Source organism: Rutilus rutilus (assembly GCF_951802725.1).
Source record: "Rutilus rutilus genome assembly, chromosome: 22".
Taxonomy (NCBI): domain Eukaryota; kingdom Metazoa; phylum Chordata; class Actinopteri; order Cypriniformes; family Leuciscidae; genus Rutilus; species Rutilus rutilus.
Genome location: NC_140227.1, coordinates 7915776 through 7942769, shown reverse-complemented (window position 1 = coordinate 7942769; position 26994 = coordinate 7915776). Strand labels below are relative to the sequence as shown.

The 26994-nt window shown below is 44.9% G+C and overlaps 1 protein-coding gene across 1 annotated transcript; it reads left to right on the top strand.

Annotated features, from left to right (window-relative positions):
* Nucleotides 1-130: 130 nt before the first annotated feature.
* Nucleotides 131-21760, top strand: vtg3 (vitellogenin 3, phosvitinless). Its single transcript, XM_084394406.1, has 28 exons — nucleotides 131-264; nucleotides 440-460; nucleotides 669-820; nucleotides 975-1226; nucleotides 1323-1484; nucleotides 1563-1711; nucleotides 1796-1943; nucleotides 2032-2189; nucleotides 2266-2431; nucleotides 2515-2640; nucleotides 3506-3724; nucleotides 7431-7648; nucleotides 7738-7835; nucleotides 8119-8240; nucleotides 8321-8404; nucleotides 8489-8608; nucleotides 8719-8908; nucleotides 9044-9131; nucleotides 19175-19360; nucleotides 19451-19589; nucleotides 19673-19832; nucleotides 19918-20024; nucleotides 20136-20201; nucleotides 20652-20861; nucleotides 20940-21085; nucleotides 21193-21331; nucleotides 21446-21529; nucleotides 21613-21760. Exons 1-27 carry the CDS (start codon nucleotides 225-227, stop codon nucleotides 21524-21526), a joined length of 3747 nt encoding a protein of 1248 aa, XP_084250532.1. The 5' UTR covers nucleotides 131-224; the 3' UTR covers nucleotides 21527-21529; nucleotides 21613-21760.
* Nucleotides 21761-26994: the final 5234 nt, after the last annotated feature.

Below are 26994 nucleotides of genomic sequence, written 5' to 3'. Positions count from 1 at the left end.
TGTGTCTGCTTCCCAAACAATTCTAGGAAGACTGTTTCAGAGTTTAGTTGCTAAATAGGAAAAGGATCTACTGCCAGCAGATGATTACGATATCCTAGGTATTATCAATACCACAGTGACAGGGTCACTTTACCTCACTAACTGCATCAGATAAGGGAGTAGGAGGGAGCTCCCTGTTATAAAAGATGATGTCCAAGTGACTGATACTACATCTGGACTTAGACATGTGGCGGTTGTATCTCTGTCTCCTGGTAGCCCTGGCTGGTGAGTAAAAAAAAAAAAAAAAACACAGAAAACAGTTAAGCAAGATTCAACTGCACGCAGAGTGTGGTAATGATCATTTCTGTTTAAATATTATTTAGAAATGAATATTTTCCCATTAAACTTGTACTTTAATGCTTAAAGGCGAATAGTAATGTTTTTCTTTCTCCTCCATTAGCCAGCGAGACTGACAATTATGGTATGTAAACAAAATAATGTACAAAAACCTACAGAGATTTATTCTAAGATACAGTATTTATTCTAAGATATACTATAATATTATGTTTTACTATTATACATGATGTATATGTCTATAAATAATTTATAAATAATAAATATATTAAAAACAAGTTATTTAGGACTCTGATACATACTGTTTCATTATTTCTCAATGGCCAACATTTTAGAGCCTTTCTTGAACTCTAAAAAAACTTACGAGTATAAATATGAGGGATTGGTACGAGTGGGACAGGATATGCCAGACCTGGTTGAGTCAGCACTGAAGCTGAGGTGCACTTTTAAAATCATTGGTGAAACGCCACAAACCTTTGTCCTTCAGGTACTAACACTTTTGCTCCAATTCCATCACATTTTAATATTTTTAAATCTATTCTAAACTAAGATGTATGATATATTTATTCTTGACTCAGCGGATATTAAGAATAATTATATAATGTCTAATCATACTATAAAAATGTGCTTTTCCTTTGAAGATTTCAAATGTAGACTTTGAAGACTTTAATGGCATCCTTGGAAAAAGTGTATTTAGCCCTTCCGAAAAGCTCACTAAGCGTCTATCTGCCGAGTTCAGCCAGCCAATCGTTTTTGAATTCTCCAAGGGACAAATTACTGACATTCGGACAGCACCTGGGGTCTCAAACACAGTTGTAAATATTGTGAGAGGGATCCTTGGATTTCTACAAGTCACAGTCAAAACCACACAAAGTTTTTACGAACTGGTGGAGGTACAGTATTAAATCTACATGTTAATAGAACAAAACAGCCATAAATAAGAGAATGACCTCATGGAAAATACAAAGTGTATTTTTGTATGTCTTTAGTTGGGAATTCATGGTGTATGTCAGAGCACTTACACTGTTGAAGAAGACTCCAATGCCAAAGAGTTGATAGTGACCCAAATGGTTGATATCAAAAACTGTCAACAGCCAGCTGCTTTGTACAGCGGTATGGCTCACGCCCCTGAAGACAAATTTAGCAAGCAGGTGTGTGTTTCATTTAATTTCAGTTAAAAATCTGAAAGTTCAAACTTGAACTGATCTGAATGCTGTTTGAACTTACAGAGGGGCGAGAGTGTTGTTTCCACAGTGAAACACACCTACACAGTGAAGTCCACGGCAGATGGCGGTCTGATCACTAAAGCATCCACTCAGGAGCGCCAATTTTTCTCTCCGTTCAATGTAAAGGGAGGAAACTCTCGAATGTTGGCATTGTAAGTGCTTTATATAGTTATCAGCTAACAAATTGTTGCAAGACTGCTGATTGTGCATGACATTTGTTGTGTTCCCTTCTGCAGACGGGACATTGAGCTTCTCAAAGTTTCAGACACAGCTGACAAAATAGTGACTGTACAAGTGCAAAGCAGAGGCAACCTAATGTACAAGACAGAGGACCTTAAACCAATTCCTGTTGTGATGATCAACCTGAACAACCCTGCGCCAAAGGCAAACCTCCAAGATTATACACATAAATATTCAACCATAGACGTGTAGATTAACTCATGAAGATTTTTAATTGTTCTGTACTCCACAGATTTTAGATTTAATTAAGCGCTTAGCTCAGGCTAACATATATCAAGTAGACAGCGCTAGCAGCACGGATATTCTGGATCTAATCCAGTTGCTACGTGTGGCAACACTTGAAAATCTAGAGCAGTTATGGAAGCAGGTCTCAGGAAATGATGAGCACAGGTATTTTCTTTACACTTGTCTAAATACTATACAATCCAAGAACTTCTTCCACTGACTCTTCTTTTTTGGTCTTCAGGAGGTGGTTCCTGGACTTGGTTGTGGAGGTAACAGATGAGAGGATCCTCAAATTCCTTGAGACCAGATTCAAAGTAGGAGACATTACAGCGAATGAGGCAGGACAGGCACTTGTAGTGGCATTTAACCACTTGTCTGCTGAGCCTGTGTTAGTGGCATTAGCTCAGGTGAGTCAGTGACCTAGTGAAATATTTGTTACAATCATTAATAGCATTTTACTGGCCTTCTGATAATGTGTTCTGCCTTGCAGGAGTTCTTGACAATTCCTTTCAGTAAATCCCCAACTCTCCTGTGGAACACTGTGGTTTTGGCATATGGATCTCTTTTATACAGATACTGCGTGTATACTGATCCATGCCCCATCACTGTGGTGCAGGTATATTTGGTCTCCCACTTCTATATGCCGTATATGATTCGTACCAATATCATATTTTATAATCTGCTAGTATTATGTATAATGTCTCGGTTACATATGGTAACCCTCGTTCCCTGAGGGAGGGAATGGAGATGTATGTCGTGACCGACTGATAGGAATCTCGCTAGAGAGGCCAATCTACTTCGAGTGAAACTGAAACGAGCCAATACACATTGGCATGCAGTCATTTGCATCAGCTGTTCAGCCTCGCAGTGTGGGTATATAATGGGCAGAAGGTGCGATTGCATTTAGGTTTTTTGCTGAAGAGCCAAGCTTGGTAAACTGGCCACCCCGGTGGGCAGCAGCAGATGTGGCGACGGGACGTACGTCTCCGTTCCATCCCTCAGGGAACGAGGGTTACCATATGTAACCGAGACGTTCCTTTATTGGTCGGTCACTCTCGACGTATGTAGTGACCGACTGATAGGAATCCCTACCAAAGCGCCACAGCTGCTGCACCCCATCCAGTGCCCGGTGTAAGCCTGTACCCCTTCTTGCCTGGAAGGACAATAGGAGAGGGCTAACACAGAGTGTATCTGTCACTGTTGTTCCGTGATAACCCATACAGTGAGATTATTGGATAACACTGGGAAAGCATGCCCTTTCTATGGAAGGGGAACACTGCGGAAGACACATTCTTTGAGGGAGTTATGTGGAAAAATACATATGGACTACTATTTGATGAGACTACTTCTACCACTCGAAGTTGATTGGCCTCTCTAGCGAGATTCCTATCAGTCGGTCACGACGTACGCCGAGAGTGACCGACCGATAAGGGAACTTATTTATCTGATATTTACCTTTTTTCTTGTCCTTTGTTGTCCAGCCATTACTGGATATGGCTGCAAGTAGCCTTAGTAAAAACTCAGAGGAGGACATGGTCCTTGCACTAAAGGCCTTGGCAAATGCAGCTCATCCCTCCAGCATCAAGACTCTACTAAAGTTCCTTCCAGGCTACTCAGCTGCAGCTGAAAAACTTCCAACCAGAGTACAGGGTGCTGCAGTCCAGGCATTCAGACTGCTTGCATACAGGGACCCCCACAGTGTAAGTACTCAAGTCAAGTCACCTTTATTTATATAGCGCTTTTAGATTGTTTCACATCAGCTTTACAGGTATAAACAGGGAAATGATTCAATGATGCAAACAAAGTTCGATTCTGCCTTAAGCAGCTCTAAAAAGAAAATAGTGTCAGTTCAGTTGCGGTCAATTCAGTGTTGATTCAGTTTAGTTCAACTGTTCATTAAATATTAAATTAGTTCAGTTCTTATTCCAATATTCTCTGTACAGTCAAATAAATAATATTAAGTGTCTCCAACTAAGCAAACCAAAAGGAGACAGTGGCAAGGGAAGTGGCACAGATAAATGTATTTAACAGAAAAAAAACTGAAATATCACATTGATATCAGTATTCAGACACATGAAATTTAGCTCAGGTGCATCACATTTACCTGGACCATTTCTACACTTTGATTGGAGTATAAGCATAAGATATAGGTATAAGATAAGCAGCAAGGAAGTTCACATTAATAAAACTCTAATAAGAAATTCAATGTAGCCAACTACGCCACCTAGGGGCTTTCACCCAAGGATATGTAATACTCAGACAACAGAGGTTTGTTCTTCCCAAAGAGTACTGAGACGGTTCTGACAATTAAAAGCAATTTATTATTACATAAAATCTTTCCACATTGAGAAAAACACCACATTCACTAGTAAATACCTTCCAGACATTTACCTCTTAATTACCCACAGATGGTAATACAAAAAGAAGGTATTTTAAATAAATAAAACAAAGAAAAACAAAATGAAAATAGATAAAGACTGGGGGTTAACTGAAGACACTAACAGGAAAAAGAATCCCTGACCCACATAAGTAATCACTCACTACACCCACATGCTAGTGTCCCACACTACAAAGGCAATGAAACAAATCCACACTCAAGTGTGTTTAACACTACACCCCAAAAGTGGGTGGACCAAATACCCTTTTACAGATGTCCCAGAGAGAAACCACAGCACTTAAATTACAGGTTACATAAAAATAATAATACTAACAAAACACAGCAAATTTATAAGGGATAAGGAAGACAAAACAGCAACGTATTTATAAGGAAGACAAAACAGCAACATTTATTAGGAAGACAAAACAGCAGCATATGGCGCTTTTCCACTGCATGGTACGGTATGGCTCGGTTCGGTACGGCACGCTTTGGCGCTTTTCCACTGCATGGTATGGTACGGCTCGGTTTGATACGGCTCACTTATGGCGCATTTCCACTGCATAGTACGGTACGGTACGGCTCGCTTCGGCTCGCTTCGGCTCGCTTTAAATGGTACCACCTCTGTTGAGGTTCCAAGCGTACCGTACCGATACTAAAATGTGACGTGAAAACACTGCAGATCACTGATTGGTCAGAAAGAAACATCACTACCAGCGTCATTGTATTTACGACACGAGACACTAAACCCGCTAGATTTAAATAGCCAGTAGACAACAGCCAACGCTGTAGCACTTGTTTTAAAAGTACTTGTTTTACTTGTTTTAAAAGAGTATAAACTTCAAAAAAAGAAATGGCTGAATCGTGGTCAGTGGACGAGGTGCGTACTTTCCTCTCGTTGGTTGCCGAGGAGTGGATGGGGAAACACGGAATGAAAAATTCGCATTTAATATGATGATGTCTTTGCAGTAAAGACGGCAACTATAACGATCAGTCCCACCCACTTTGAAGCGGTACTAACTGCAGTGGAAAAGCAACCGAGCTAAAGCGAGCCGAACCGTGCCGTACTGAGTCGAGTCGTACCACGCAGTGGAAAAGCGAAGCGAGCCGTACCGTTCCACGCCGAGTCGAACCGTACCGAGCCGAACCGAGCCGTACCATGCAGTGGAAAAGTGCCAATAGTCTGGGTCCGTATATCCTGCTGATTACAGATGCGCTTACACGGCTCCGAGCTGGAAGCACGCCGTTAGGCATGCCCCCCAACTACGTCAGAACAACGTATATAAAACGACTGCATGCTGCAACATGCTCTCACTGCACTGTAGCGACTGAGATTGGACAAATAAGTGACCCAAACTACATGACTCCATCAGGAAAAGGCAAAAAAGGGAAAGCAAGGGGGTAAACAGAAACGGCTAAATGCAAGCTCAGCTACTTGTGCGCCTTGCTTTTATTATAAGTGCAATCATGATAATCTATGGGGAAAATTATTCCAGTTCTCCAGTAATGGAGGGAAATCCCCAATGTGCTACACATATCAGAGCAAAAATTAAGCCATGAAGCTCAGAGACAGGATTGTGTCAAGGCACTGATCTGGAAAAGGCTACAAAAAATTCTGGCCAACAAAGGTTCCCAAGAGCACAGATCATAATTCTTAAATCCAGGCTAACACACCCGGGACTCTTCCCAAAGATGGCCGTCTGGCCAAACTGACAATCGGGGTAGAAGGGTTAGGTAAGAGAGGTGACCAAGAACCGAGTAGTCACTCTAGTTGAGCTCCAGAGATCATGTTCAGAGATGGAAGAAACTTGTAGAAAGACAACCATCCCTTAACACCATAACACATTTTTCCACATGGTTTCGGGAGATTGGATATATATATTTGCAAAGTTTAGCTCGGTTTTTGGCTTGCGTCTTGCCACCCTGCTCCATAGCCCAGACAGATGGAGAATGTGGGAGACAGTTGTCACATGTAGTTGATCATAATTGCCAGAAAGAGCTGCTTCTCGTTTCAGTAATTATTTATTTATATAATCTCCTTTAAGTCCCTATACATTCCAGTTGCTTAATATTACTGTATGGCCCAATTTATTGAAATGTCTAGCCACTGGAGAAGTTATGTCTTGACTAATACTTGATTTATGTTCATTAATCTGTGATTTAAATTGTTGTGATTATTTTCCAATATATATCTTTTGGCAAAGACACCAGCAAATAGATCACATTGTGAGTAGTACAGGTGATATAAGTATTAATTTTAAAGCTTTTTTTTTTTTTTTTTTTTTTTGTCATTGGACATATAGATTTATTAAATTTTATAAAATTCTGGCATGCGGCATAACTTCTGCACGGGAAACAGCCTTGTATAAAAGCAGACTTTTTTTTCTAACATCTGAATTTGTCAACATATCTGATAGATTACATGATCTCTTAAAGGTAGATAATAAGCTATATTGAAATGTATAATTTAATTATTCATAAAATGATAGTATATGCCAATGTTATATGTTAATGTGCAATTTAAAGACTTTTTATATTCACTTTAACTAGTAATTGTCCTTAAGCTGCCCAGCCACTGCGCAGACCAGAACCCAGTCAAACATCTCTGGAGATACCTGAAAATGGCTGCCCACTCATAGTCCCCATTCAACCTCACATAGCTTAACTCTTTCCCTGCCATTGACAAGATTTTCTGTCATTTATGATTAAATGCTTTCCAGCCATTGATGACTTTTTTCCGGCAATCCATGTTTTGACTATTATATGGTAGATACATATTTAGCATACGTAGCTATTACATATCTTCTAAATTAGTACAAACTGACAAACATTACCAAGAAAAAATTTCGATCCCACAAAGAGGCATACGACTCTGCAAGCTTTGAGGGTGTTGATGGACTCAATCTATTTGCATTACGCGCAATGTACGCGGACCCTCATGTATGCGTAAAATCACAAGCACAAAGGTCTCCACTAGCAAGGACCCTTTTCAGCAGATGCAGACCATCTCTCTACTTCTTGTATGTTTGCAGGTACAGGATATTGTCTTGAACCTATTTGTGCAAAAGACTCTTCCTGCTGAAATCCGCATGCTGGCCTGCATGGTCCTTCTAGAGACCAAGCCATCCATAGCTCTGATCTCAGTAATAACTGAGGTCCTCTTGGAAGAGACTGACCTGCAGGTTGCCAGCTTCTCCTATTCTCTGCTCAAAGGCATTGCCAAGTCCCGCACCCCTGATAATCAAAATCTGTAAGCATGCTAAATTGTCTACTGTGTTATCCTCATCTCATTTCAGATCATCTGAATTGTCCTCATTCCTCTTTGCTTCTTCTAAACAGATCTACTGCCTGTAACATTGCCATGAAGATTCTTACCCGCAAACTTGGCCACCTGAGTTATCGCTACAGCAAGAGCATGCATTTTGACTGGTTCCATGGTGGGTTTACATCTCTTCCCCCAAGGTTTCACAGACAAAGCTTAACCCTAGAGTAATATGTTAGTGCCATTGTTTTGTCTCAAGATGCACACTAGTAATGTTTTTTTTTTTTTTTTTTTCTAAGGCACGTTTATAAAAGCTACTTAAATGTCCTAATTTAATTAAGGCCTAAACCTGGCTTAATCTAAGCCCTGGCTGTGAAACCAGGCCTTTAATTGATAGCTTTGTAGTACAGCCTTTTGTGGTGCTGGGGATGGTCTAATGCTGTTTCTTGTCTCCTCAGATGACTTTTTATTTGGGACATCCACTGATGTTTATATGCTGAAAAATGAAAGTCTCATACCCTCAAAGCTTATGCTAAAGGGGAAAATTCATTTCATTGGGAGAATATTGCAACTTCTTGAGGTAATCAAACCAAATCTATAATATTCAGTGTAATTTGATTTATACCATGTTTTTATATGTAATATTTAATATGTTTTCAGCTTGGTGTCCATGCAGATGGAATCAAAGAGCTGCTTGCAGGAAAAATCCCTCAACTCACAGATTTTGCCTCTATAATGAAAATCGTGAGCATCTTCGGTCTCAGGATTTATTAAATGTACAACTTATGCCAAGCATTAAGTTAATAGTTATGCTCTGATCATTTAAAGCTCACTGACTGGCAGAACCTACCGAAAGACAGACCTCTACTGACGGCATATGTACGCTTGTTTGGACAAGAGGCCTTTTTAATGGATGTAAGCGGAGAATCCATTCAGAGCATCATAAAGGTATTGCAACATCTGCATTTTTTAACAGAAGATAGAGACTTATTTTTCTTGTTGATTCTTAATTTTTGTAAATGTAATCGAAACATGAAGCATTATTTTCTGCTCCTCAGTCATTTAGTCCTTCTGCAGGGAAGGAGAGTAAAGTTTGGGAAAAGATTGAGGATGTTCAAAAAGGGACTTCCTGGCACTGGACCAAGCCTCACCTTGTGTATGAAGCTCGATTCATACAGCCAACTTGTCTGGGTCTCCCAGTTGAAATCAGCAAATATTATTCCATACTAAATGCTTTTACAATGAAAGGTGATAGGTTTTCTTTTTTTTCTTTCTTTCTTTCTTTTTTTCTTTACCATTTATTGTCAGTTTCCCATTAGACTTCTGTTAATACTGGAAAATATGGGGCTAAATACAAAATATTAACATATTCTATGTCTACAGCTAAAGCTGAAATTAATCCTCCTCCCAAGGAACATCTGGGTGAGCTGCTAAGCTCAGACATTTCCCTGCAGACAGATGGCTTTGCTGGGTAATGATAAAATGTTTTCAGCTGTGATTCTTTAAAGGTACATTCAGTAGTTTTGGGTTTATGTTAGGCAGGCTGATGTGACAGTCATCTTAAACTTGGACACTGACACCCAGTGGTGTGGATGTAGCAACATCAATCAATAGCTCCCTTTTGATGGAACTCAACGCTGTGTCATTTGTTGATGCTATGGAGACGAGTCCTCATGGAACCTGGTGTAACTTTACGCCAATACCTTTGGTCGACACAGTGCGATGACATCACAAGCAGCACCCGAGTGTATAAATAGGGTTCCTGCAAACACATAATCAACTTAATTGTCTTCAGGAAGCCACTTGTATTAGTGCTGTGGAAAACAAAGAGCAATGTGTGTGTGGAAAAAAAAGAAATGGCAAGACAAAAACAGTTAATTAAAAATGTATGTTTTATAACGCCTGGTGATGGACACAGTATGTGTGTTGTTTGTCTTTGAGCGGAGCATGCACGTTCAGTACTCGAGGGTGCTGGATGTGTTCAATGTGACCAGTTTCCGGTAAGAAAGCTTCGCTTCCATTTTTGCTGTCTTTGCGAGAGATGGCAGTCAAGTCTCTGTACATCATGGTTCCGGTCCCACGTCTGCTGAGGCTGTGATCATGGGAATCACAGATGTAGCTATCGAAGGAGCTTGAAGGGGTTTCCCTCTTGCTCCATGGCTCTAATGGTTGATCTGGAATCCCGCTCTGTGGCTTCTTCCGGGATGGTTGAGAGCATGCTCGACTCTAGTTCAGAGAAACTAGATATGGAGGCAGATATTTTATCTACATCTGCTCTCCATCTACATCTTATCTACATCTCCTCCTATCGTAGCCCCGCATATGATGAGCTTGTGGAGTTTATGACTTGAGCCACCACCTGATTAAGGCTAGACTGGTCAGGTCTGAAACAGAAAATTACTTGTGGTCATCTAGATGAGCGTTTCCTGTCAGGTCAGCTCTGGTGAGCCTTCCGTTTCTCCCGGATCTCCACACTGAGGTGTCAGATTCATGGAATGTGTCACATACACATTTCCATGTCTCAGACACCGGGTTCCGTGAGGACGTGTCCCCATAGCACCAGAAACTGACGCAGCATCTTGTTCCCTTATCAGGGACCCTTGGGTTATTCGTAACCCTAAGACATTTTCAGATACCCATGCCATTGTAAAATGTTGTAATTTGCAGTCGGCCTTGATTTTGTTCCACGGTTACTGAGATAAAGTGAGTATTATTCAGAGGTCATGTGATCAACATGGCAGACTTCGTGAGACACCACACTCAATGTAAAATTAAATTGCATTTATTAGGCTACTGATATAACTACAGTTCCCTTTCGTTGTCACTTCGAGTTACGTCAGATGACGACGAATGGGGTTTCGCTTAGAAATCCTATCATCTTCGAGTATATAAAACGAGCCAATGGCAAAGAAATGCCATGGGTCTGCGGAATTTGCATAGCGTAACTCCGCCCCACCCTGGGGGTATATAAGGAAGTGCGCTGGCAACATGCAGATATGTTTTCGCTTCGGAGCCAAGTTGATGTACTTCACTCCACAGCCAATCCTGAGATTCATCTCTTCATTTCTCTTCGAGACGAGCCTCTCTCCAAGTGTTGGTGTGACAGCGAGTTCCAGCGAGTGCACATTCCCTGCTTATCTGTGCAGTGATTTGCCAGTGTTTGTGTGTTCTCTCCCTGGTCGCTTCAACATGTGTGGAGAAATCTCCTTTCTAAAAGAGCTTGCACGCGGCACGTCTTTTTAAAGATGCCTCGCCCGTGCACTTCTGGTTGCGGTCTTCTCATTTCTGACTCTGATGGGCACAATCGCTGTCTTGTGTGTCTGGGTATTGAGCACGCTAAGGCAGCGTTTGTGGATGAGTCATGTTCCCATTGCGGGTGCACTGTTGCGGTCTAGACTCAATGATCTTCATGTGAGAGTCCCCTCATCCGCACCCCGATCTACGGGCTCCGCGAGAGCTAGTACTTCGGCTGGCGGCCAGGGTGACCTGAGGATTACGGTGTGGGACAAAGCGCCGACTATTCCACGCTCCACACCGTCCTCTAGCGCCGTGCAACCCGCGAGTGTTTCAAATGAGCCCGCGGTACAGTCCTCTGACTTGCCGCGGGTCTCATTTTGCGCTCCAGAGGAAGATTCGATGTCAATCGCTGCATCACAGGGTGGGCAAGAGTCCTTGGGAAGTGAGGATTCGGCTGTGCTGCCACCTTCGGGTGTGCCAGCATTGCCCGAGTCTGATCCCGAGATGACTGCCATGCTTTCCCGGGCAGCCGCGGCCATCGGGCTTGAGTGGTCCCCGCCACCTGGTCCGGTGCGCTCGCGGCTGGATGATTGGTTTTTGGGTGCCGCCACTGACCCTCGTCAGCGCGCGTCCCCAATGCCTTTCTTCCCGGATGTGCATGAGGAGGTCACGAGGTCTTGGAAGGCACCATTGTCTTCTCGTGATCGCTCGGCGACCTCCTCCGCCCTGCCTCCTCTCGATCAGGCGGCCGCCAAAGGGTACACTGGGGTTCCCCAGGTTGAACGCTCTGTTGCGATGCAACTGTGTCCTCAGAGTGCTTCTTCCCGTGGCGACCCTAAGCACCCCTCCAAAGCCTGTAGGTTCTCTTCCACCCTTGTGGCGAAGGCCTATAGAGCTGCGGGGCTGGCGGCCTCCTCACTGCATGCCATGGCGACACTCCAGGTCTACCAGGCCCAGATGTTGCGTGACATGCACAAGGGGAGGACTGACCCAGCGCTCTTTGATGAGCTGCGTGTCGCCACCGACCTTGCTCTCCGAGCGACGAAGGTGACCGCACGCTCCCTGGGTCAGGTGATGTCCACTTGCGTGGTCCAGGAGAGACATCTGTGGCTCAACCTGGCTGATATGCGTGAGGCCGAGCGGACCCGGTTCCTCGACACTCCCATATCCCAGGCTGGCCTCTTCGGCGGGGCGGTTGAGGACTTTGCCCAGCAGTTCTCAACCGCCCAGAAGCAGACTGAGGCTCTCAAACACGTCCTGCCCCGACGGCCAGCTGCTGCCTCCACCCAGCCGTCGGCACAGGTGCCTCAGTCTGCTCGCCGCCGAGGGCGCCCTTCTACGGCTCCCGCCCCTTCCGCACGGCCCCAGCAGCAGCCTCCATCCGGGTCGCGTCATGGAGGACGCCGTAGGAAGGCGCCACAGCCCTCTCCCGCCCCATGCCCCGCTAAACGCCAGGCCAAGCGGCGCTCCTGAGACGGACTGCTCAGAGATGGCGTTGAGTTCTTCCCAGGAGACGGTAGCAGGGCCGCTCCTTCCCCCGGTGGAGGGCCGGGGGAGAATCCTTGGTTTTCCCCACCCCGCTGCTCGTCCCACTACGGGCAGCACCCTAATGTGGTTAAAGAAAGAACTCACTTCCCCATCTCTGAGCACACAGAGTGTCCGGATGACAGTGCGCGCCGCTCACGAGCCTCGCCACTCTCGTCCCCCTCTGTCGCCAGTTCCCTGCCGGAGCACGCCTCAGTGGGACGCTGGTCCTCCCCTGGCCTCCTCTGGCAGGACGCGGCTAATGACCGTGCCCCCGCACCGGGCCGCTATGCCACCCACGCCTGGGCCGGTCATTCCGCCTCGCTGCACCACAGAGGGTACGTCTGTGGTCCGCATGACCCCGCTGGTACAGTTCCTGGAAGCCTGGTTAGAGCTTCCCAGGCTGTCCCGCTGGGTCGCGAGGACCATCAGGCTCGGCTACGCGATTCAGTTCGCGCGGTCTCCTCCCCGCTTCAGGGGAGTCCGCTTCACTTTGGTCGGTGGCAATGCCCCGGTTATGAGAGCGGAGGTCGCTACCTTACTGGCGAAGGGTGCGATCGAGACTGTCCCTCCAGCCGAAATGAGGTCCGGCTTTTACAGCCCCTACTTCATTGTACCGAAGAAATCCGGTGGGTTACGACCAATCCTCGACTTGCGCGTCTTGAACCGCTCCCTTCACAGGATGCCGTTCAAGATGCTCACGGCCAAACGCATTTTCGAGTGCATACGGCCGCAGGATTGGTTTGCAGCGATCGACCTGAAGGACGCCTACTTCCATGTCTCCATTCTTCCTCGACACAGACCGTTTCTACGGTTTGCTTTCGAGGGGCAGGCATACCAGTACGCGGTTCTCCTTTTCGGGCTAGCCCTGTCTCCTCGCGTCTTCACAAAGGTCGTCGAGGCAGCCCTTGTTCCCCTCCGGGAACACGGGGTTCGCATCCTGAACTATCTCGACGACTGGCTGATTCTAGCTCACTCTCGAGATCAGGTTTGCGAACACAGGGACCTAGTGCTCCGGCACCTAGCTCGTCTGGGCCTTCGGGTCAACTGGGAGAAGAGCAAACTCTGCCCAGTGCAGAGGATCTCTTTTCTCGGTATGGAGATCGACTCGGTCGCCATGTGCGCGCAGCTTACGAGCGAGCGCGCGCAGTCACTGCTGACTTGCCTTCGTCAGTTCGAGGGCAAGAGTGTGGTTTCACTGAAACTATTTCAGAGGCTCCTGGGGCATATGGCATCCGCAGCCGCAGTCACGCCGCTCGGCTTGCTTCATATGAGACCACTTCAGCTTTGGCTTCGCGATCGAGTCCCGAGGTGGGCATGGCATCACGGCACGCTCCGAGTCCCAGTGACTCCGACCTGCCGTCAGACCTTCACCCCGTGGTCGAACCTCAGTTTTCTTCGGGCCGGAGTGCCCTTGGAACGAGTGTCCAGGCATGTTGTTGTATCAACAGATGCCTCCACCACGGGCTGGGGCGCCATGTGCAATGGACATGCTGCGGCGGGCTCCTGGACAGGACCCCAGCGCCTTTGGCATGTCAATTGCCTCGAGTTGTTGGCTGTACGCCTTGCCCTGCACCGCTTCCATGCGTTGCTCAGGGGTCAACACGTACTAGTCCGATCGGACAATACCGCGACTGTAGCGTACATCAACCGTCAAGGTGGTCTGCGCTCCCGCCGTATGTCACAACTCGCCCGCCACCTCCTTATATGGAGTCAGAAGCATCTGAGGTCGCTTCGAGCCATTTATATCCCGGGAGACCTGAACCAGGCGGCCGACGAGCTGTCTCGGCTTTGGCCTCTTGCTGGAGATTGGCGACTCCATCCCCAGACGGTTCAGCTGATTTGGGATCAGTTCGGGGACGCACAGGTGGACCTGTTTGCCTCCCACGACTCGTCCCACTGCCGCCTGTTTTATTCCCTGACCGAGGGCACGCTCGGCACGGATGCACTGGCGCACAGCTGGCCGCGGGGCCTCCGCAAATATGCGTTTCCCCCAGTGAGCCTTCTTGCGCAGACTTTGCGCAAGATCAGGGAGGACGAGGAGCAGGTAATTTTGGTTGCCCCGTACTGGCCCAACCACACCTGGTTCTCAGAACTAGTACTCCTCGCGACAGCACCTCCCTGGCCAATTCCTCTGAGGAAGGACCTGCTTTCTCAGGGACGGGGCACCTTATGGCACCCTCGTCCCGATCTTTGGAACCTCCACCTGTGGCTCCTGGATGGGACGAGGCAGGTTTGAGTACCCTACCACCAGCGGTGGTGGCTACCATCACTTCCGCTAGAGCATCGTCCACGAGACATGCCTATGCGTTGAAGTGGAACCTCTTCGTCAACTGGTGTTCTTCTAAAAATCTAGAACCCACGAAATGCCCCATCAGTGTCGTGCTTTCCTTCCTGCAAGAAGGGTTGGAGCGAAGGCTGTCTCCCTCCACCCTGAAAGTGTATGTTGCCGCCATTGCCGCACATCACGACGCAGTTGATGGTAAGTCCTTGGGAAAGCACGACCTGATCGTCAGGTTCCTGAGGGGAGCCAGGAGACTGAATCCTCCTCGTCCTCCCCTCGTACCCTCTTGGGACCTCTCAGTTTTAACTGCCCTGCAGAGTGCTCCCTTTGAGCCTCTGCAATCAGTGGAGCTTAAGTTCCTGTCAATGAAGACAGCGCTCCTGGTTGCATTGGCCTCCATCAAGAGGGTAGGGGACCTGCAGGCATTTTCGGTTGACGAAGCGTGCCTGGAATTCGGGCCGGCTAACTCTCACGTGATCCTGAGACCCCGGCCTGGATATGTGCCCAAGGTTCCCACCACTCCCTTTCGAGACCAGGTGGTGAACCTGCAAGCGCTGCCCTCGGAGGAGGCAGACCCAGCCTTGGCACTGCTCTGTCCAGTACGCGCACTCCGTGCCTACGTCGACAGAACGCAGTGTTTCAGGACCTCAGACCAGCTCTTTGTCTGTCATGGTGGGAAGCTGAAGGGAAAGGCTCTCTCCAAGCAAAGGTTGTCTCACTGGATAGTGGACGCCATTGCTTTGGCATACCAGCAGCAAGGTCGACCGTGCCCCCTTGGTGTGACGGCCCACTCCACTCGGAGTGTGGCATCCTCTTGGGCTCTAGCGCATGGCGCCTCGCTAACAGACATCTGCAGAGCTGCAGGCTGGGCGACACCTAACACATTCGCGAGATTCTACAATCTCCGAGTGGAGCCAGTTTCTTCTCATGTACTCGCTTCAACTAGCCGGTAATAGATTCTGCTCAGGTGTCTTCGCTTGCTCGCCATTCCTCTCCACGGACGGGATACGTGCGATATTCCCTTCGGGTCAACTGGGAGAAGAGCAAACTCTGCCCAGTGCAGAGGATCTCTTTTCTCGGTATGGAGATCGACTCGGTCGCCATGTGCGCGCAGCTTACGAGCGAGCGCGCGCAGTCACTGCTGACTTGCCTTCGTCAGTTCGAGGGCAAGAGTGTGGTTTCACTGAAACTATTTCAGAGGCTCCTGGGGCATATGGCATCCGCAGCCATATGAGCGTGCCGTGATGCCATGCCCACCTCGGGACTCGATCGCGAAGCCAAAGCTGAAGTGGTCTCATATGAAGCCAGGAGACTGAATCCTCCTCGTCCTCCCCTCGTACCCTCTTGGGACCTCTCAGTTTTAACTGCCCTGCAGAGTGCTCCCTTTGAGCCTCTGCAATCAGTGGAGCTTAAGTTCCTGTCAATGAAGACAGCGCTCCTGGTTGCATTGGCCTCCATCAAGAGGGTAGGGGACCTGCAGGCATTTTCGGTTGACGAAGCGTGCCTGGAATTCAGGCCGGCTAACTCTCACGTGATCCTGAGACCCCGGCCTGGATATGTGCCCAAGGTTCCCACCACTCCCTTTCGAGACCAGGTGGTGAACCTGCAAGCGCTGCCCTCGGAGGAGGCAGACCCAGCCTTGGCACTGCTCTGTCCAGTACGCGCACTCCGTGCCTACGTCGACAGAACGCAGTGTTTCAGGACCTCAGACCAGCTCTTTGTCTGTCATGGTGGGAAGCTGAAGGGAAAGGCTCTCTCCAAGCAAAGGTTGTCTCACTGGATAGTGGACGCCATTGCTTTGGCATACCAGCAGCAAGGTCGACCGTGCCCCCTTGGTGTGACGGCCCACTCCACTCGGAGTGTGGCATCCTCTTGGGCTCTAGCGCATGGCGCCTCGCTAACAGACATCTGCAGAGCTGCAGGCTGGGCGACACCTAACACATTCGCGAGATTCTACAATCTCCGAGTGGAGCCAGTTTCTTCTCATGTACTCGCTTCAACTAGCCGGTAATAGATTCTGCTCAGGTGTCTTCGCTTGCTCGCCATTCCTCTCCACGGACGGGATACGTGCGATATTCTCCTCAGGTGAGCCTAATAAGCCCTGAGTCTCCTCCAGCACTGACGACGTCAACGCCAGAGTTATGCCACCGGCAGCTTTCGCGCTTGGCCAGGTGCCTCCATGTGCATGGTTCCCCCTCCGGGTGACCCCCACATGTGTATTCCACTGTAAGCCTCTTTGAGCATGTGTCTTTCCCTTGGCAAGCCACCTTGCCACCCCTGGGGTTGAAATATTCCACCTGCGGCTGGACACCCCAGTGTTATTCCGTATGCAGCCCTTCGGGGTCATATGTGTATTCCAAGTCCCCCCTTCGGGTTGGGCATGATTGCATATTTCCACTGAGATATGCTTCCCAGTGTACCTTGGTATTCCTGTGTTAAGTAGGACTCCTTCGTCCGTGCTAGTCTCACAACAGGGAGCTCAGACTTACGCAGGGCACTGGAAGACAGTCGAGAGGTGGCGTGATTACACTGGGAACCCCATTCGTCGTCATCCGACGTAACTCGGAGTGACAACGAAAGGGAACGTCTCGGTTACGTATGTAACCCTCGTTCCCTGAGTAGGGAACGGAGACGTTACGTCTCCCTGCCACTTCCGCTGTACCACTGGAAACGCCTGAGTTCAGTCTCGGCTCCTCAGCGAAGACATATCTGCATGTTGCCAGCGCACTTCCTTATATACCCCCAGGGTGGGGCGGAGTTACGCAATGCCAATTCCGCAGACCCATGGCATTTCTTTGCCATTGGCTCGTTTTATATACTCGAAGATGATAGGATTTCTAAGCGAAACCCCATTCGTCGTCATCCGACGTAACGTCTCCGTTCCCTACTCAGGGAACGAGGGTTACATACGTAACCGAGACGTTTCTGTGTCGGTGTGCATGATTTTAAACATTCCCAAAATGCTCTTCATTTCTTTGAGTAAAAATGTTTTAATGAAGGTTAGGGTTAGACTGCACCTTTATGTGTGTGCTCACCTGGATGACATAGCATGTTAAAGAAACAGTTAATCTAAATGGAATGACTTTCTTTCGGTAACGCTTTATATTACAGCCCGGAAAGTACTGCGCAATTTTACAGTGTAACTTTCGGTAATTATAGTGTACCTATAAAGTACTTACATAAGTATAAGGGAACATTATTTAAAGTTTGGGGAATAAAGGGGTAACAACCAGGAGAATAAAAAAATATTTATACTTTAAGTATTATAGAACTAAGGGGTACTTATTCTACTATGATACAACAATCTTACATTTGGGAGCAATTTAGCAAGAACATACACTGCGTACCTTTTTGTAATAATGGTGTACCAATACTATATAGGCTTTTTAAAAATTACAGGGTACATATCAATGCATTTATACAGTAATCTTTTTTAACAAAAGTGCACTGAAAACTAAAACTATTGCAACTTTTGCTTAAATATTGGGGAAAGATACTCTTGTTTCATGTAGTGATGCTTGTTACCCTCTTGTTCCATGTAGTTACAAGGTAAGTACAATAAAAATACATACACACAATCTTATATCACTGACTCGAAAACCTTTATCCGAAAAACAACTTAATTCAAAACAGATTTACAACACTTCTTTTTCGTTTAAAACTGCTTTTTTAAATCAACAATTCATTTCAAATGCTTAAGTCTTGACAGAAAGTAGCACGAATTACAATATGTTAAACTTTTTAAACTGTAGACTATCGCTTCAGACCAGCTGTAATAAGCTTTTTTTCATATAAAGGTTTCCGAGTCAGTGATATTAGATTGTGTGTATGTATTTTTATTGTACTAACCCTGTAACTTCATGGAACAAGAGGGTAACAAGCACCACTTTAATTTACAGCCCGCAATGTCCCACTTACCCTTTAACTACATGGAACAAGAGGGTAACAAGAACCACATACCCTGTAACTACATGGAACAAGAGTATATTTCCCAGTATTTAAAAAAAAAATTGCTGTATAAACTGTATAACTGTATAAATGCATAGATATGTACACTGTAATTTTTAAAAAGCCTATACAGTATGTATTGGTACACAATTATTACATAAATCACAATAAATATTTGTTTTATTCTCCTGGTTGTTACCCCTTTATTCCCCAAACTTTACATATTGTTCCCTTATGCGTACATGCAAGTACTTTATAGGTACACTATAATTACCGAAAGTAACACTGTAAAATCGCTTTAATTACACAGTACTTTCCGGGATGTAATCTAAAGCGTTACCTTTCTTTCTTTTGTAAAAGAATATTCTAGCCACTTTGTGAAGAATTTCCTTGCCCCTCTTTTATGTTGTTAAATTCACATGAGGGTAACTTAATAATGACATCATTTTTATTTTGGGGTGAATTATTTATTTATTCTTCATTGTCTCTCTGCTTAAAGTTGACTTTACTCCTGTCTACAGAGTGACAAAGGATCATTTTGTCTTCCATGGAATCAACACAGATCTTTTCCAGTGTGGTGTTGAGCTGAAGAGTAAGATAATAACTAACCTGCCATGGGCATTTGACTTGAAAATAAACGTGAAAGAGCAAAAGTATGAAATGAACTTGACTCCGAAGAAAACAGTCACTGAGTTATTTTCAGTCAAGTACGTTTTCCAACATTTCTACTGCACCATTGTAATATGCAATAAAGTGCCACCAAATATCCTAATGATTTCTTACTCTTCATCAAACAGTTCTAATGTGTTTGCTGTTTTGAGAAACATCGAGGATCCATCCTTGTCCAAAATTACTCCCATGATGCCTGAGACAGAGAACTCCCGGCAGGGTTTGCCACTGGCCAGAAGAATTTTACCCACTTCAAGGGATGAACAGGTATAGCAGCCCTCAAACACTAGAACAAAATGGAGATGTTTAGCAAATCCTGCAGTCTAAACAACTGTCTTTTTCTATGGTAGACTGAAGACTCTGAGATGAAATTCAAGCAATGTGCTGAGGCCAAGATTTATGGAACTGCGATCTGTATTGAGGCAGAAGCCAAACGATCGCATTACCTTCATGAATATCCTTTGTATTACTTCCTGGGACATACCCGCTTTTCATATCAACTAGAACCAGGTACCAGAACCTTGATTTAATTATTGATATAATGCAAAAATAATATTTAAGGACTCCTATAAATAGCTTGTTGCTTTTTCCAAAGCAAAGGGTGAAAAACCCATTGAAAAGATTCAGATTCAGGTCACTGCGGGCAGAAAACACCCTCCAGGAGTCAGTGAAATGATTGATCTCAGCCACAGAGTATTCGAGGTATGATGACTCAGGCATAACTCTTTATCAGTTATAGTGGCTGAATCATTCCCAGTAGTGAACTGAGAATAAATGTGCAGCCATTTTGTTTTACATGCTCCCTCTATGTAGAACACAAGAGATGAGAACACCTCCTGTGGAGAACACAGTCTATCCAGTTCCTTCCCTGCATATCAGGTGCAATAGAAACATCTGAAATCATTGATTCAAATGAAGATATTTATAAAGGGAGGACTTAATCCTCCTTAATCCTTTAACATTTCAATTATGTATTATGTTGTGTATACTTGGACAGACAGATGAAGACTAGCTTACAACTGTACACACTGTAAATGTGCTGCATGATATACAGTGTGTGGGAAAGTTTTCATTCAGTCCATCCAGAAATGTATATTGTAAAACTGCTGGTAAATTAATTTAAATTTGAGTGATTCCAAAGAATCCAGATGTACTCCTAATTTGTAGTAAAAAAATAAAAAAGAGTAGCAGTGATATTGTGCAAAGGTAATGTAACATGACTGTAAGAACATGATGAATGTTAACACTTTCTTTTTCTAACTAGACAGTAACTATCTAGGGTTTGCTTAGTCAACTTATTTAAGATCTGCCATTTTCTTCATGCTGTAGGTTCTTGATTCCACTCCAGTGCCTGTAGTTGCAGTAAAAGCACTTGGTCTAAGTCCGCCAGCAAAACCGCTGGGCTATGAAGGTGTAGCCTTTTATCTGCCAACAGCCCAAAGAGACGACATTGAAATGATAGTCTCTGAAGTTGGTGAACAAGCAAACTGGAAAATATGTGCCAATGCAAACATAGATAAGAGTCATTCATCAGCAAAGGTAAAGTACTTTTTTCTAGTGCAACTTATTCTCATTGGTTTCCACATTGCCTCACTGAATTTTGTCCTGTGTTTTTAGGCCCATCTCAAATGGGGTGCAGAGTGTCAGACATATGATGTATCTATGAGGGTGTCCTCAGCATGCCAGCCAGAGTCTAAACCTTCCATATACACCAAGATTAACTGGGGAGCTCTGCCCTCAGTGTTCACAATGATTGGTCAAAGGTAAAGTTCCTGAAATACCAATGCACAGCTTGAGATTACTATTTATTATAAGATTTCAAATCTCATGCCTTATTTTATTTTTCTATTTTCACATGAATTTCCTTCAGAATTCAAGAGTATGTGCCTGGCATATCTTATATTATGGGTTTCTACCAGAAATATGAGAAAAATCCAGAACGCCAGGCAGCTGTCAGTGTTGTAGCACTCTCACCAGAGACCTTTGACATGAGAGTGAAAATTCCAGAGGTTGTTGTCATATGAACACATTCCATATGTTCGCATATGTCTTTTCAATTTAAAATATGTCTTATTGCCTTTCCGCTTCTGTAGGCTGAAAAAATATTATTTTGTCCTCTCTAGCGAACTATCTACAAAAAGGCAATTCCCTCACCAATCGAACTTGTGGGGTTTGAAGCTGTGAACCTCACCATGTCAACCTAACAGGTTAATTTATAAACTACAGATCAGAAAATCTGTTCTTGTGTATTTGTGTAAATTCAGCATCTTAATCTTTTTTCACTTAACAGGTTGATGTCGAAGAGCACTTCTAGAATACCAAAATCACAACATGGAAAATGGACATTTGATTACCGGCTGGTTTGGATATTCAAATATATATGTTAAAATCAATACTTTTGAATAATGCAACAATAAATACAGCATGCATTAAGAGTTCATCTGTGACATTAATTTGTTATCTTCTGAATCATCATTATATTCTAGCCTAGAGTGGGTTATATTTACCTGTAGAGCATCATCCTCCCAGGTTCCAGGGACATCTTGGCTAAAGGATGAAGAGTACAGCTTGTGATTAGGTCAAGGATGGGATTCAAAACCTATAAAACTTTATGTGCTGTATGTTGCTTAAAGTCCCTGTAAAGTCAAAATTAAGTATGTGTTCTGAGTTTGTCACACCACAGAAAAATTTGTTATTAGCCACCCAGTCAAATTTGAATGATAAAAAAATCTGCCAAGTAAATAAAATAAGCTATCAAAATCTTGAAAAAATGAGTAGTATTCTCTGCTCTCAAACGCTGGGGGTGTGTCGCTGGCTGCGCTGATACTGCGCTGAAATCTGCCGCCGCCTCTCAACTGTCACCGCTACAGCCGGAATGGATGCTCAAGGGTGGATGAAGGCCGAGGCGGGAGATAGTCAGTTCGGCCCCATTCACCAGTAACAGCTGATTATCATTGAATCCCAGTTGTCTCTGACGAAAGTTTATAATCTTGTGTAAAATGATCACTACAGAGGCGGGTGTTGGTGGTGATCCTCAGCTCTCCATCAAGGTGGCTCTTCACAAAATGAATCCACCTCTTCTTGATATGATCGTTTTTCGGAAATTTAAATAAGGACACCGGTCTGTTTTGTAAGTGATCGCATCCAGGTAATACGCATTTCCGTGACAAAGGCATAGCTAGCTAGCAAACTGTAGGCTGTAGTAACTAACAGTACTGACAGTAACTCGCGATTGAGCGGTGAACTGATGCGAATGTGCTCTAGTTATATTGTTAGGGGAGAGGGGCCAGCCTCAGTGGCTCCAGTGCGTCATCGACATTAGGGGCGGGGCCAGGAGCTCAGTGGCTCCAGTGTGTCATCGAGCCACTGTTTTAGCCCCACCCAAAAAATCCTGAACACAGCAATGGTGAAAAACTGTTTAACAGTCTAACTCCACAATTCAGTACTTCACAGTTCACAGTCTTTATAATGTGTTTTAGCAATACATTTCTAACATTTATAATGTGTTTAGAATTTTTTTTTTAGAATTGCCTTTACAGGGACTTTAACTGTGTACATGCAGTTGTATAATGGCAGTCTCTTTGCTAGTTACATTTACACATGCAAGAGTGCTATTGCTGTTTAGCAGGCAACTGTTGATATTGATGATGATATTAATGCAAACAAACTGTATTAGTTAGCTTAGTCAATATTTCAATTAAAGTGCAATTAAAGGTGCTGTATGTAGTTTTCAGCGACCTCTAGCGGTGATGTTTCAGATTGCAACCAATAAGTTTACAAGCGCGTGCTCGAATTTATGAGCGAGCACTGTGGGTACCGAGACGCAACACACCGGAGAAAGCATCACACAAAATGCCTGGAAACTAAGGTAAACTCCCACTGCAACGTTACAATAATAGGCTACTTTTATCAGCTTGACGTTGAACTAATGCTCCATGCTCGTACCATGATAAGTATGGAACCCTATCAGCCGTGCCGAATTTTGCCACTGCAAGCACCACTTAACATTTTCTTCAGGAAATGTACATTCTAGGTTTGTAGATAAGGTTTTTCCATGATTCAAATGCCCTGCCAATGTTGAGCCGTGTTTTTTTCACCCGAAGTTCATGCGATTCACGTGTTTTTTTTTTTTTTTAATATGTGGAGTTTGTGTTGGAGTCTGTGTTGTGCTGGGAGCAGGTCGTTTCTTAGTGTTATCAGACATGTCATAAGTTGCATAAGTCATAAGTCCATGTCATAAGTTGCAGTGTCGTCGCTGTTGAGTGCAGTCAGTAGGCTAGATGAGGCGAGAGGCTCGGGAGCGCGCGTGCAGGTCACGTCACTGGATTTCGCGGTAAATCCGACCCGGCACCTTCACATAAAAATAAGAATACTTGCTTTCTGAGATAATAGCAAAACCCGCAAAGTGGATCGTTTTAATGTGAGATTACAACCCCTTCACACACAGGCATTAAAAAAAGGATTCATTTTAGTAGAAAAGTTACATACAGCACCTTTAACATGCTTGTGAAAATTCAAAATTTTACATTTTACTTAATCTTTTAAGATTTAAGTTTGTGTCAGCTTAAGTTCTACCTAACTCTTCTCTGATATGCACCAATTAGCCACAACATTAAAACCACTGACAGGTGAAGTGAATAATATTGATTAGATCATTACAATGGTCCGTCAATGGGTAGGATATATTAGGGCAGTGGTTCTCAACTTTAGTCCTGGGGATCACCGCTCTGCATATTTTTGTCTCCCTTAGGGCAAGCTCAAACTATGGGACTGTAACACTGAATTGCTGTGGTGCTCACACTACACAACAAGGTTTTCTTGCCATCTGTCATTGTCTTGTGATAGCATACTACACAACACAACGCTGACGAGGTGCACAAACCAAATCATTTGGTCAAGAGCCAGTCCCAACCAACAGCGAAAAAAACATTTTCTCACATAAATTCACACGAGAAATTCACGCAAGTGATTACAAGATTTTTACATTTATTCCATTTGCACTAGGGCTGAACGATTAATCGCAATAAAACCGCACGCGATTTGGCAAAGGCGGCGATTATTTTATGCGCAGCTTGTCAGTGGAGTGCGGATGATTGGTAGTAAATACTGCCCCATTTGAACGCCAGAGGGTGCTCTCATGCAAACACGTTAAATATGCCTTGCCACAGAAGTACAAAAATACGCATCATTCCAGGAAATCCCTATCGCTGTAGCTGAATAAACAGAAGATTGAAACGCTTTGATTAAACATGACTTATAAATACACAACTGCCTTCTTCTGTGTAAGAAGGCACATCATCTCACAGAAGGATGCTCAGCTGTCGTTAGGAAGTGAGTTTGGAGTAAATGCATGTTATTAAATGTTGTCTGTTGTTGGACAAGAGGTTCATAATTGCTTCTCATGTTTTGGAAAGATGTTTGACGAGTGTTGTTTTTTCAAATGCACGATATAAGTGACTCAAACTCACAGTGCTTTCAGATGGAGCAGCGTTTACAGAGCCGTACATCAATGAACATCAACGTACAGCGCATAAAAAATAATCGCAGCCTTTGCGATTTTAAAATCGTGATGAGCCATCTCGATTTAAGTGCGATTACAAGTAAAGTGCAATTAATCGTTCAGCCCTAATCTGCACTGTGATTGGCTGGATTAGTTCCACCTTGTCGTTGCACTACAATATTAGGTGGCAATACAGGTTTGAAAGTATCATATCATCTGTGACTGCTCCAGACAGTCTCAGATCACATTGCTGACCTGCTCATACTTAACAAGCATTGACGACTGCAACGAGCACCGATTTGACTGCGAACCGGGGGTTTTGTCACAGACCTTGGAAATCTGTCTGCGACATCAAATTCAAGCCAAATGTTGTGTGGCAAGCCCTTTATCTGAAACCCTCTGTTCAGTTCATGGAGTTCTTTTGTGATGACCTGATGATCTGAATCAGGTGTGTTAAATAAAGAAGACATACAAAATGTGCAGAGCTGGGTGTCCCCAGGGCCATAGTAGGGAACCACTGTATGGGGGCAGCAAGTGAACAGTTTTGGAACCAGAAAAAATTGGCAAGCAAAAAGATCTGAGTGACTTTGACAAGAGCCAAATAGTGATGGCTAGACCAGTCCTTCTCAAACCTGTCCTGGGGAACCACTGCACATTTTTGATGTCTCCCTCAACTAGCACACCAAATTCAACTCACCAGGTCATTAGTTGAGACTACAAGACTTGAACTTGAATGTACGGTGCACGATGAGTGAGACATATACGAAATGTGCAGTGGGTTTTAGAAGCATTGGGCTAGACGAGTGGGTCAAGGCTTCTCCAAAAGGCCAAGTCTTTGGGGTGGTCATGGTGGGACGTGTTTAGTACCTACCAAAAGTGGTGCAAGTAAGGACAACCGGTAAACCAGTGTCAGGGTCATGGGTGCCCAAAGCTCACTGATGCATGTGGGGAGCGAAGGTTAGCCCATCTAGCTCACATTTCTGAGAAACTTAAAAGGTTCACCAAATGCAAAATTCACTTTAAGTGTGTGGACACAACCACCATGCAATGAAAAATATCCATTCACTCCTTTTTTTTAAATCCTCAAACAGCCTAAACACTCTAAATAATCATTTGGATTTTCTGAGCAATATGATGTCATATTGCGTCAGCGCTGATCCACAAGTTACTAAAGTTATTCACTTTTGGACATGCCTGACACAGCCCCTCCGACTCGAAATAAACAATATCCCGGAGTATATGTTACTCCAGTAACAGCTGATACTGAGCATTCGCGCACTACCGAACGTTCAGGTACAGCGGTTTTCGGATCACCAGTACAGAACCGAGAACTGTTTCTTTCGGACACGTTCGACATACTGAGAACTGATGAGCTGAGCATGCGTGCAATTTTTTCAGAGGGACGAAATGCATGTTTCTTTGTTGAACATCAATAAGTGTAACAAAATAAAACATGTTGGAAACATGTTTATCACATAATTACTGTCTTATCACTGTATTATTTTAAAGTGTGGAAACAATGAATGGATTGTAAAACTAAACTGTGATAAGGTTCAGTTCAGTAATAATAAGGAAGGAAGAAGACAGGGGTCGGCTTGAGCTGGGAGTCACGTTTTATTCACTCTTTTTCGTATAAACAAAAAGGTGCGCACAAAGCGAGTTTACCGTGCATGAACACAGCAATAAACAAACAATAACTCAGAATTCTCTTTAGACGTTTCTCTCGATCTCCGACAGCACACACGAGGTCCCAGCTCGTCTCTCTCTCTCTCTCTCTGCCGCGCTCCGGCTTATATGCGGTCTCTCCACGCCAATTACTGAAATCAGACACAGGTGTTCATCATCTGCACTTGACCTACTTACGCTCCGCTCTGCTCCGTCCTCTCTCTCCCGCTACAGACTCCGCAAAACCACGCCCCCCCTCGCCACATACCCCCACCGCCCGACTCAGGCCGGGGAGCCATCCGGTCTGCAGCCTCCCCCCCCCCTCCTCCTGGAGAGAAAGTCAGCCACAGCCATCTGTACACCTGGCCTGTGGATCACCTGGAACTTAAAAGGCTGTAAAGCTAGATACCAACGAGTGATCCGCGCGTTGGTATCCTTCATGCGGTGGAGCCACTGCAGGGGAGCGTGGTCCGAACAGAGGGTGAACTCCCGCCCCAGGAGGTAATA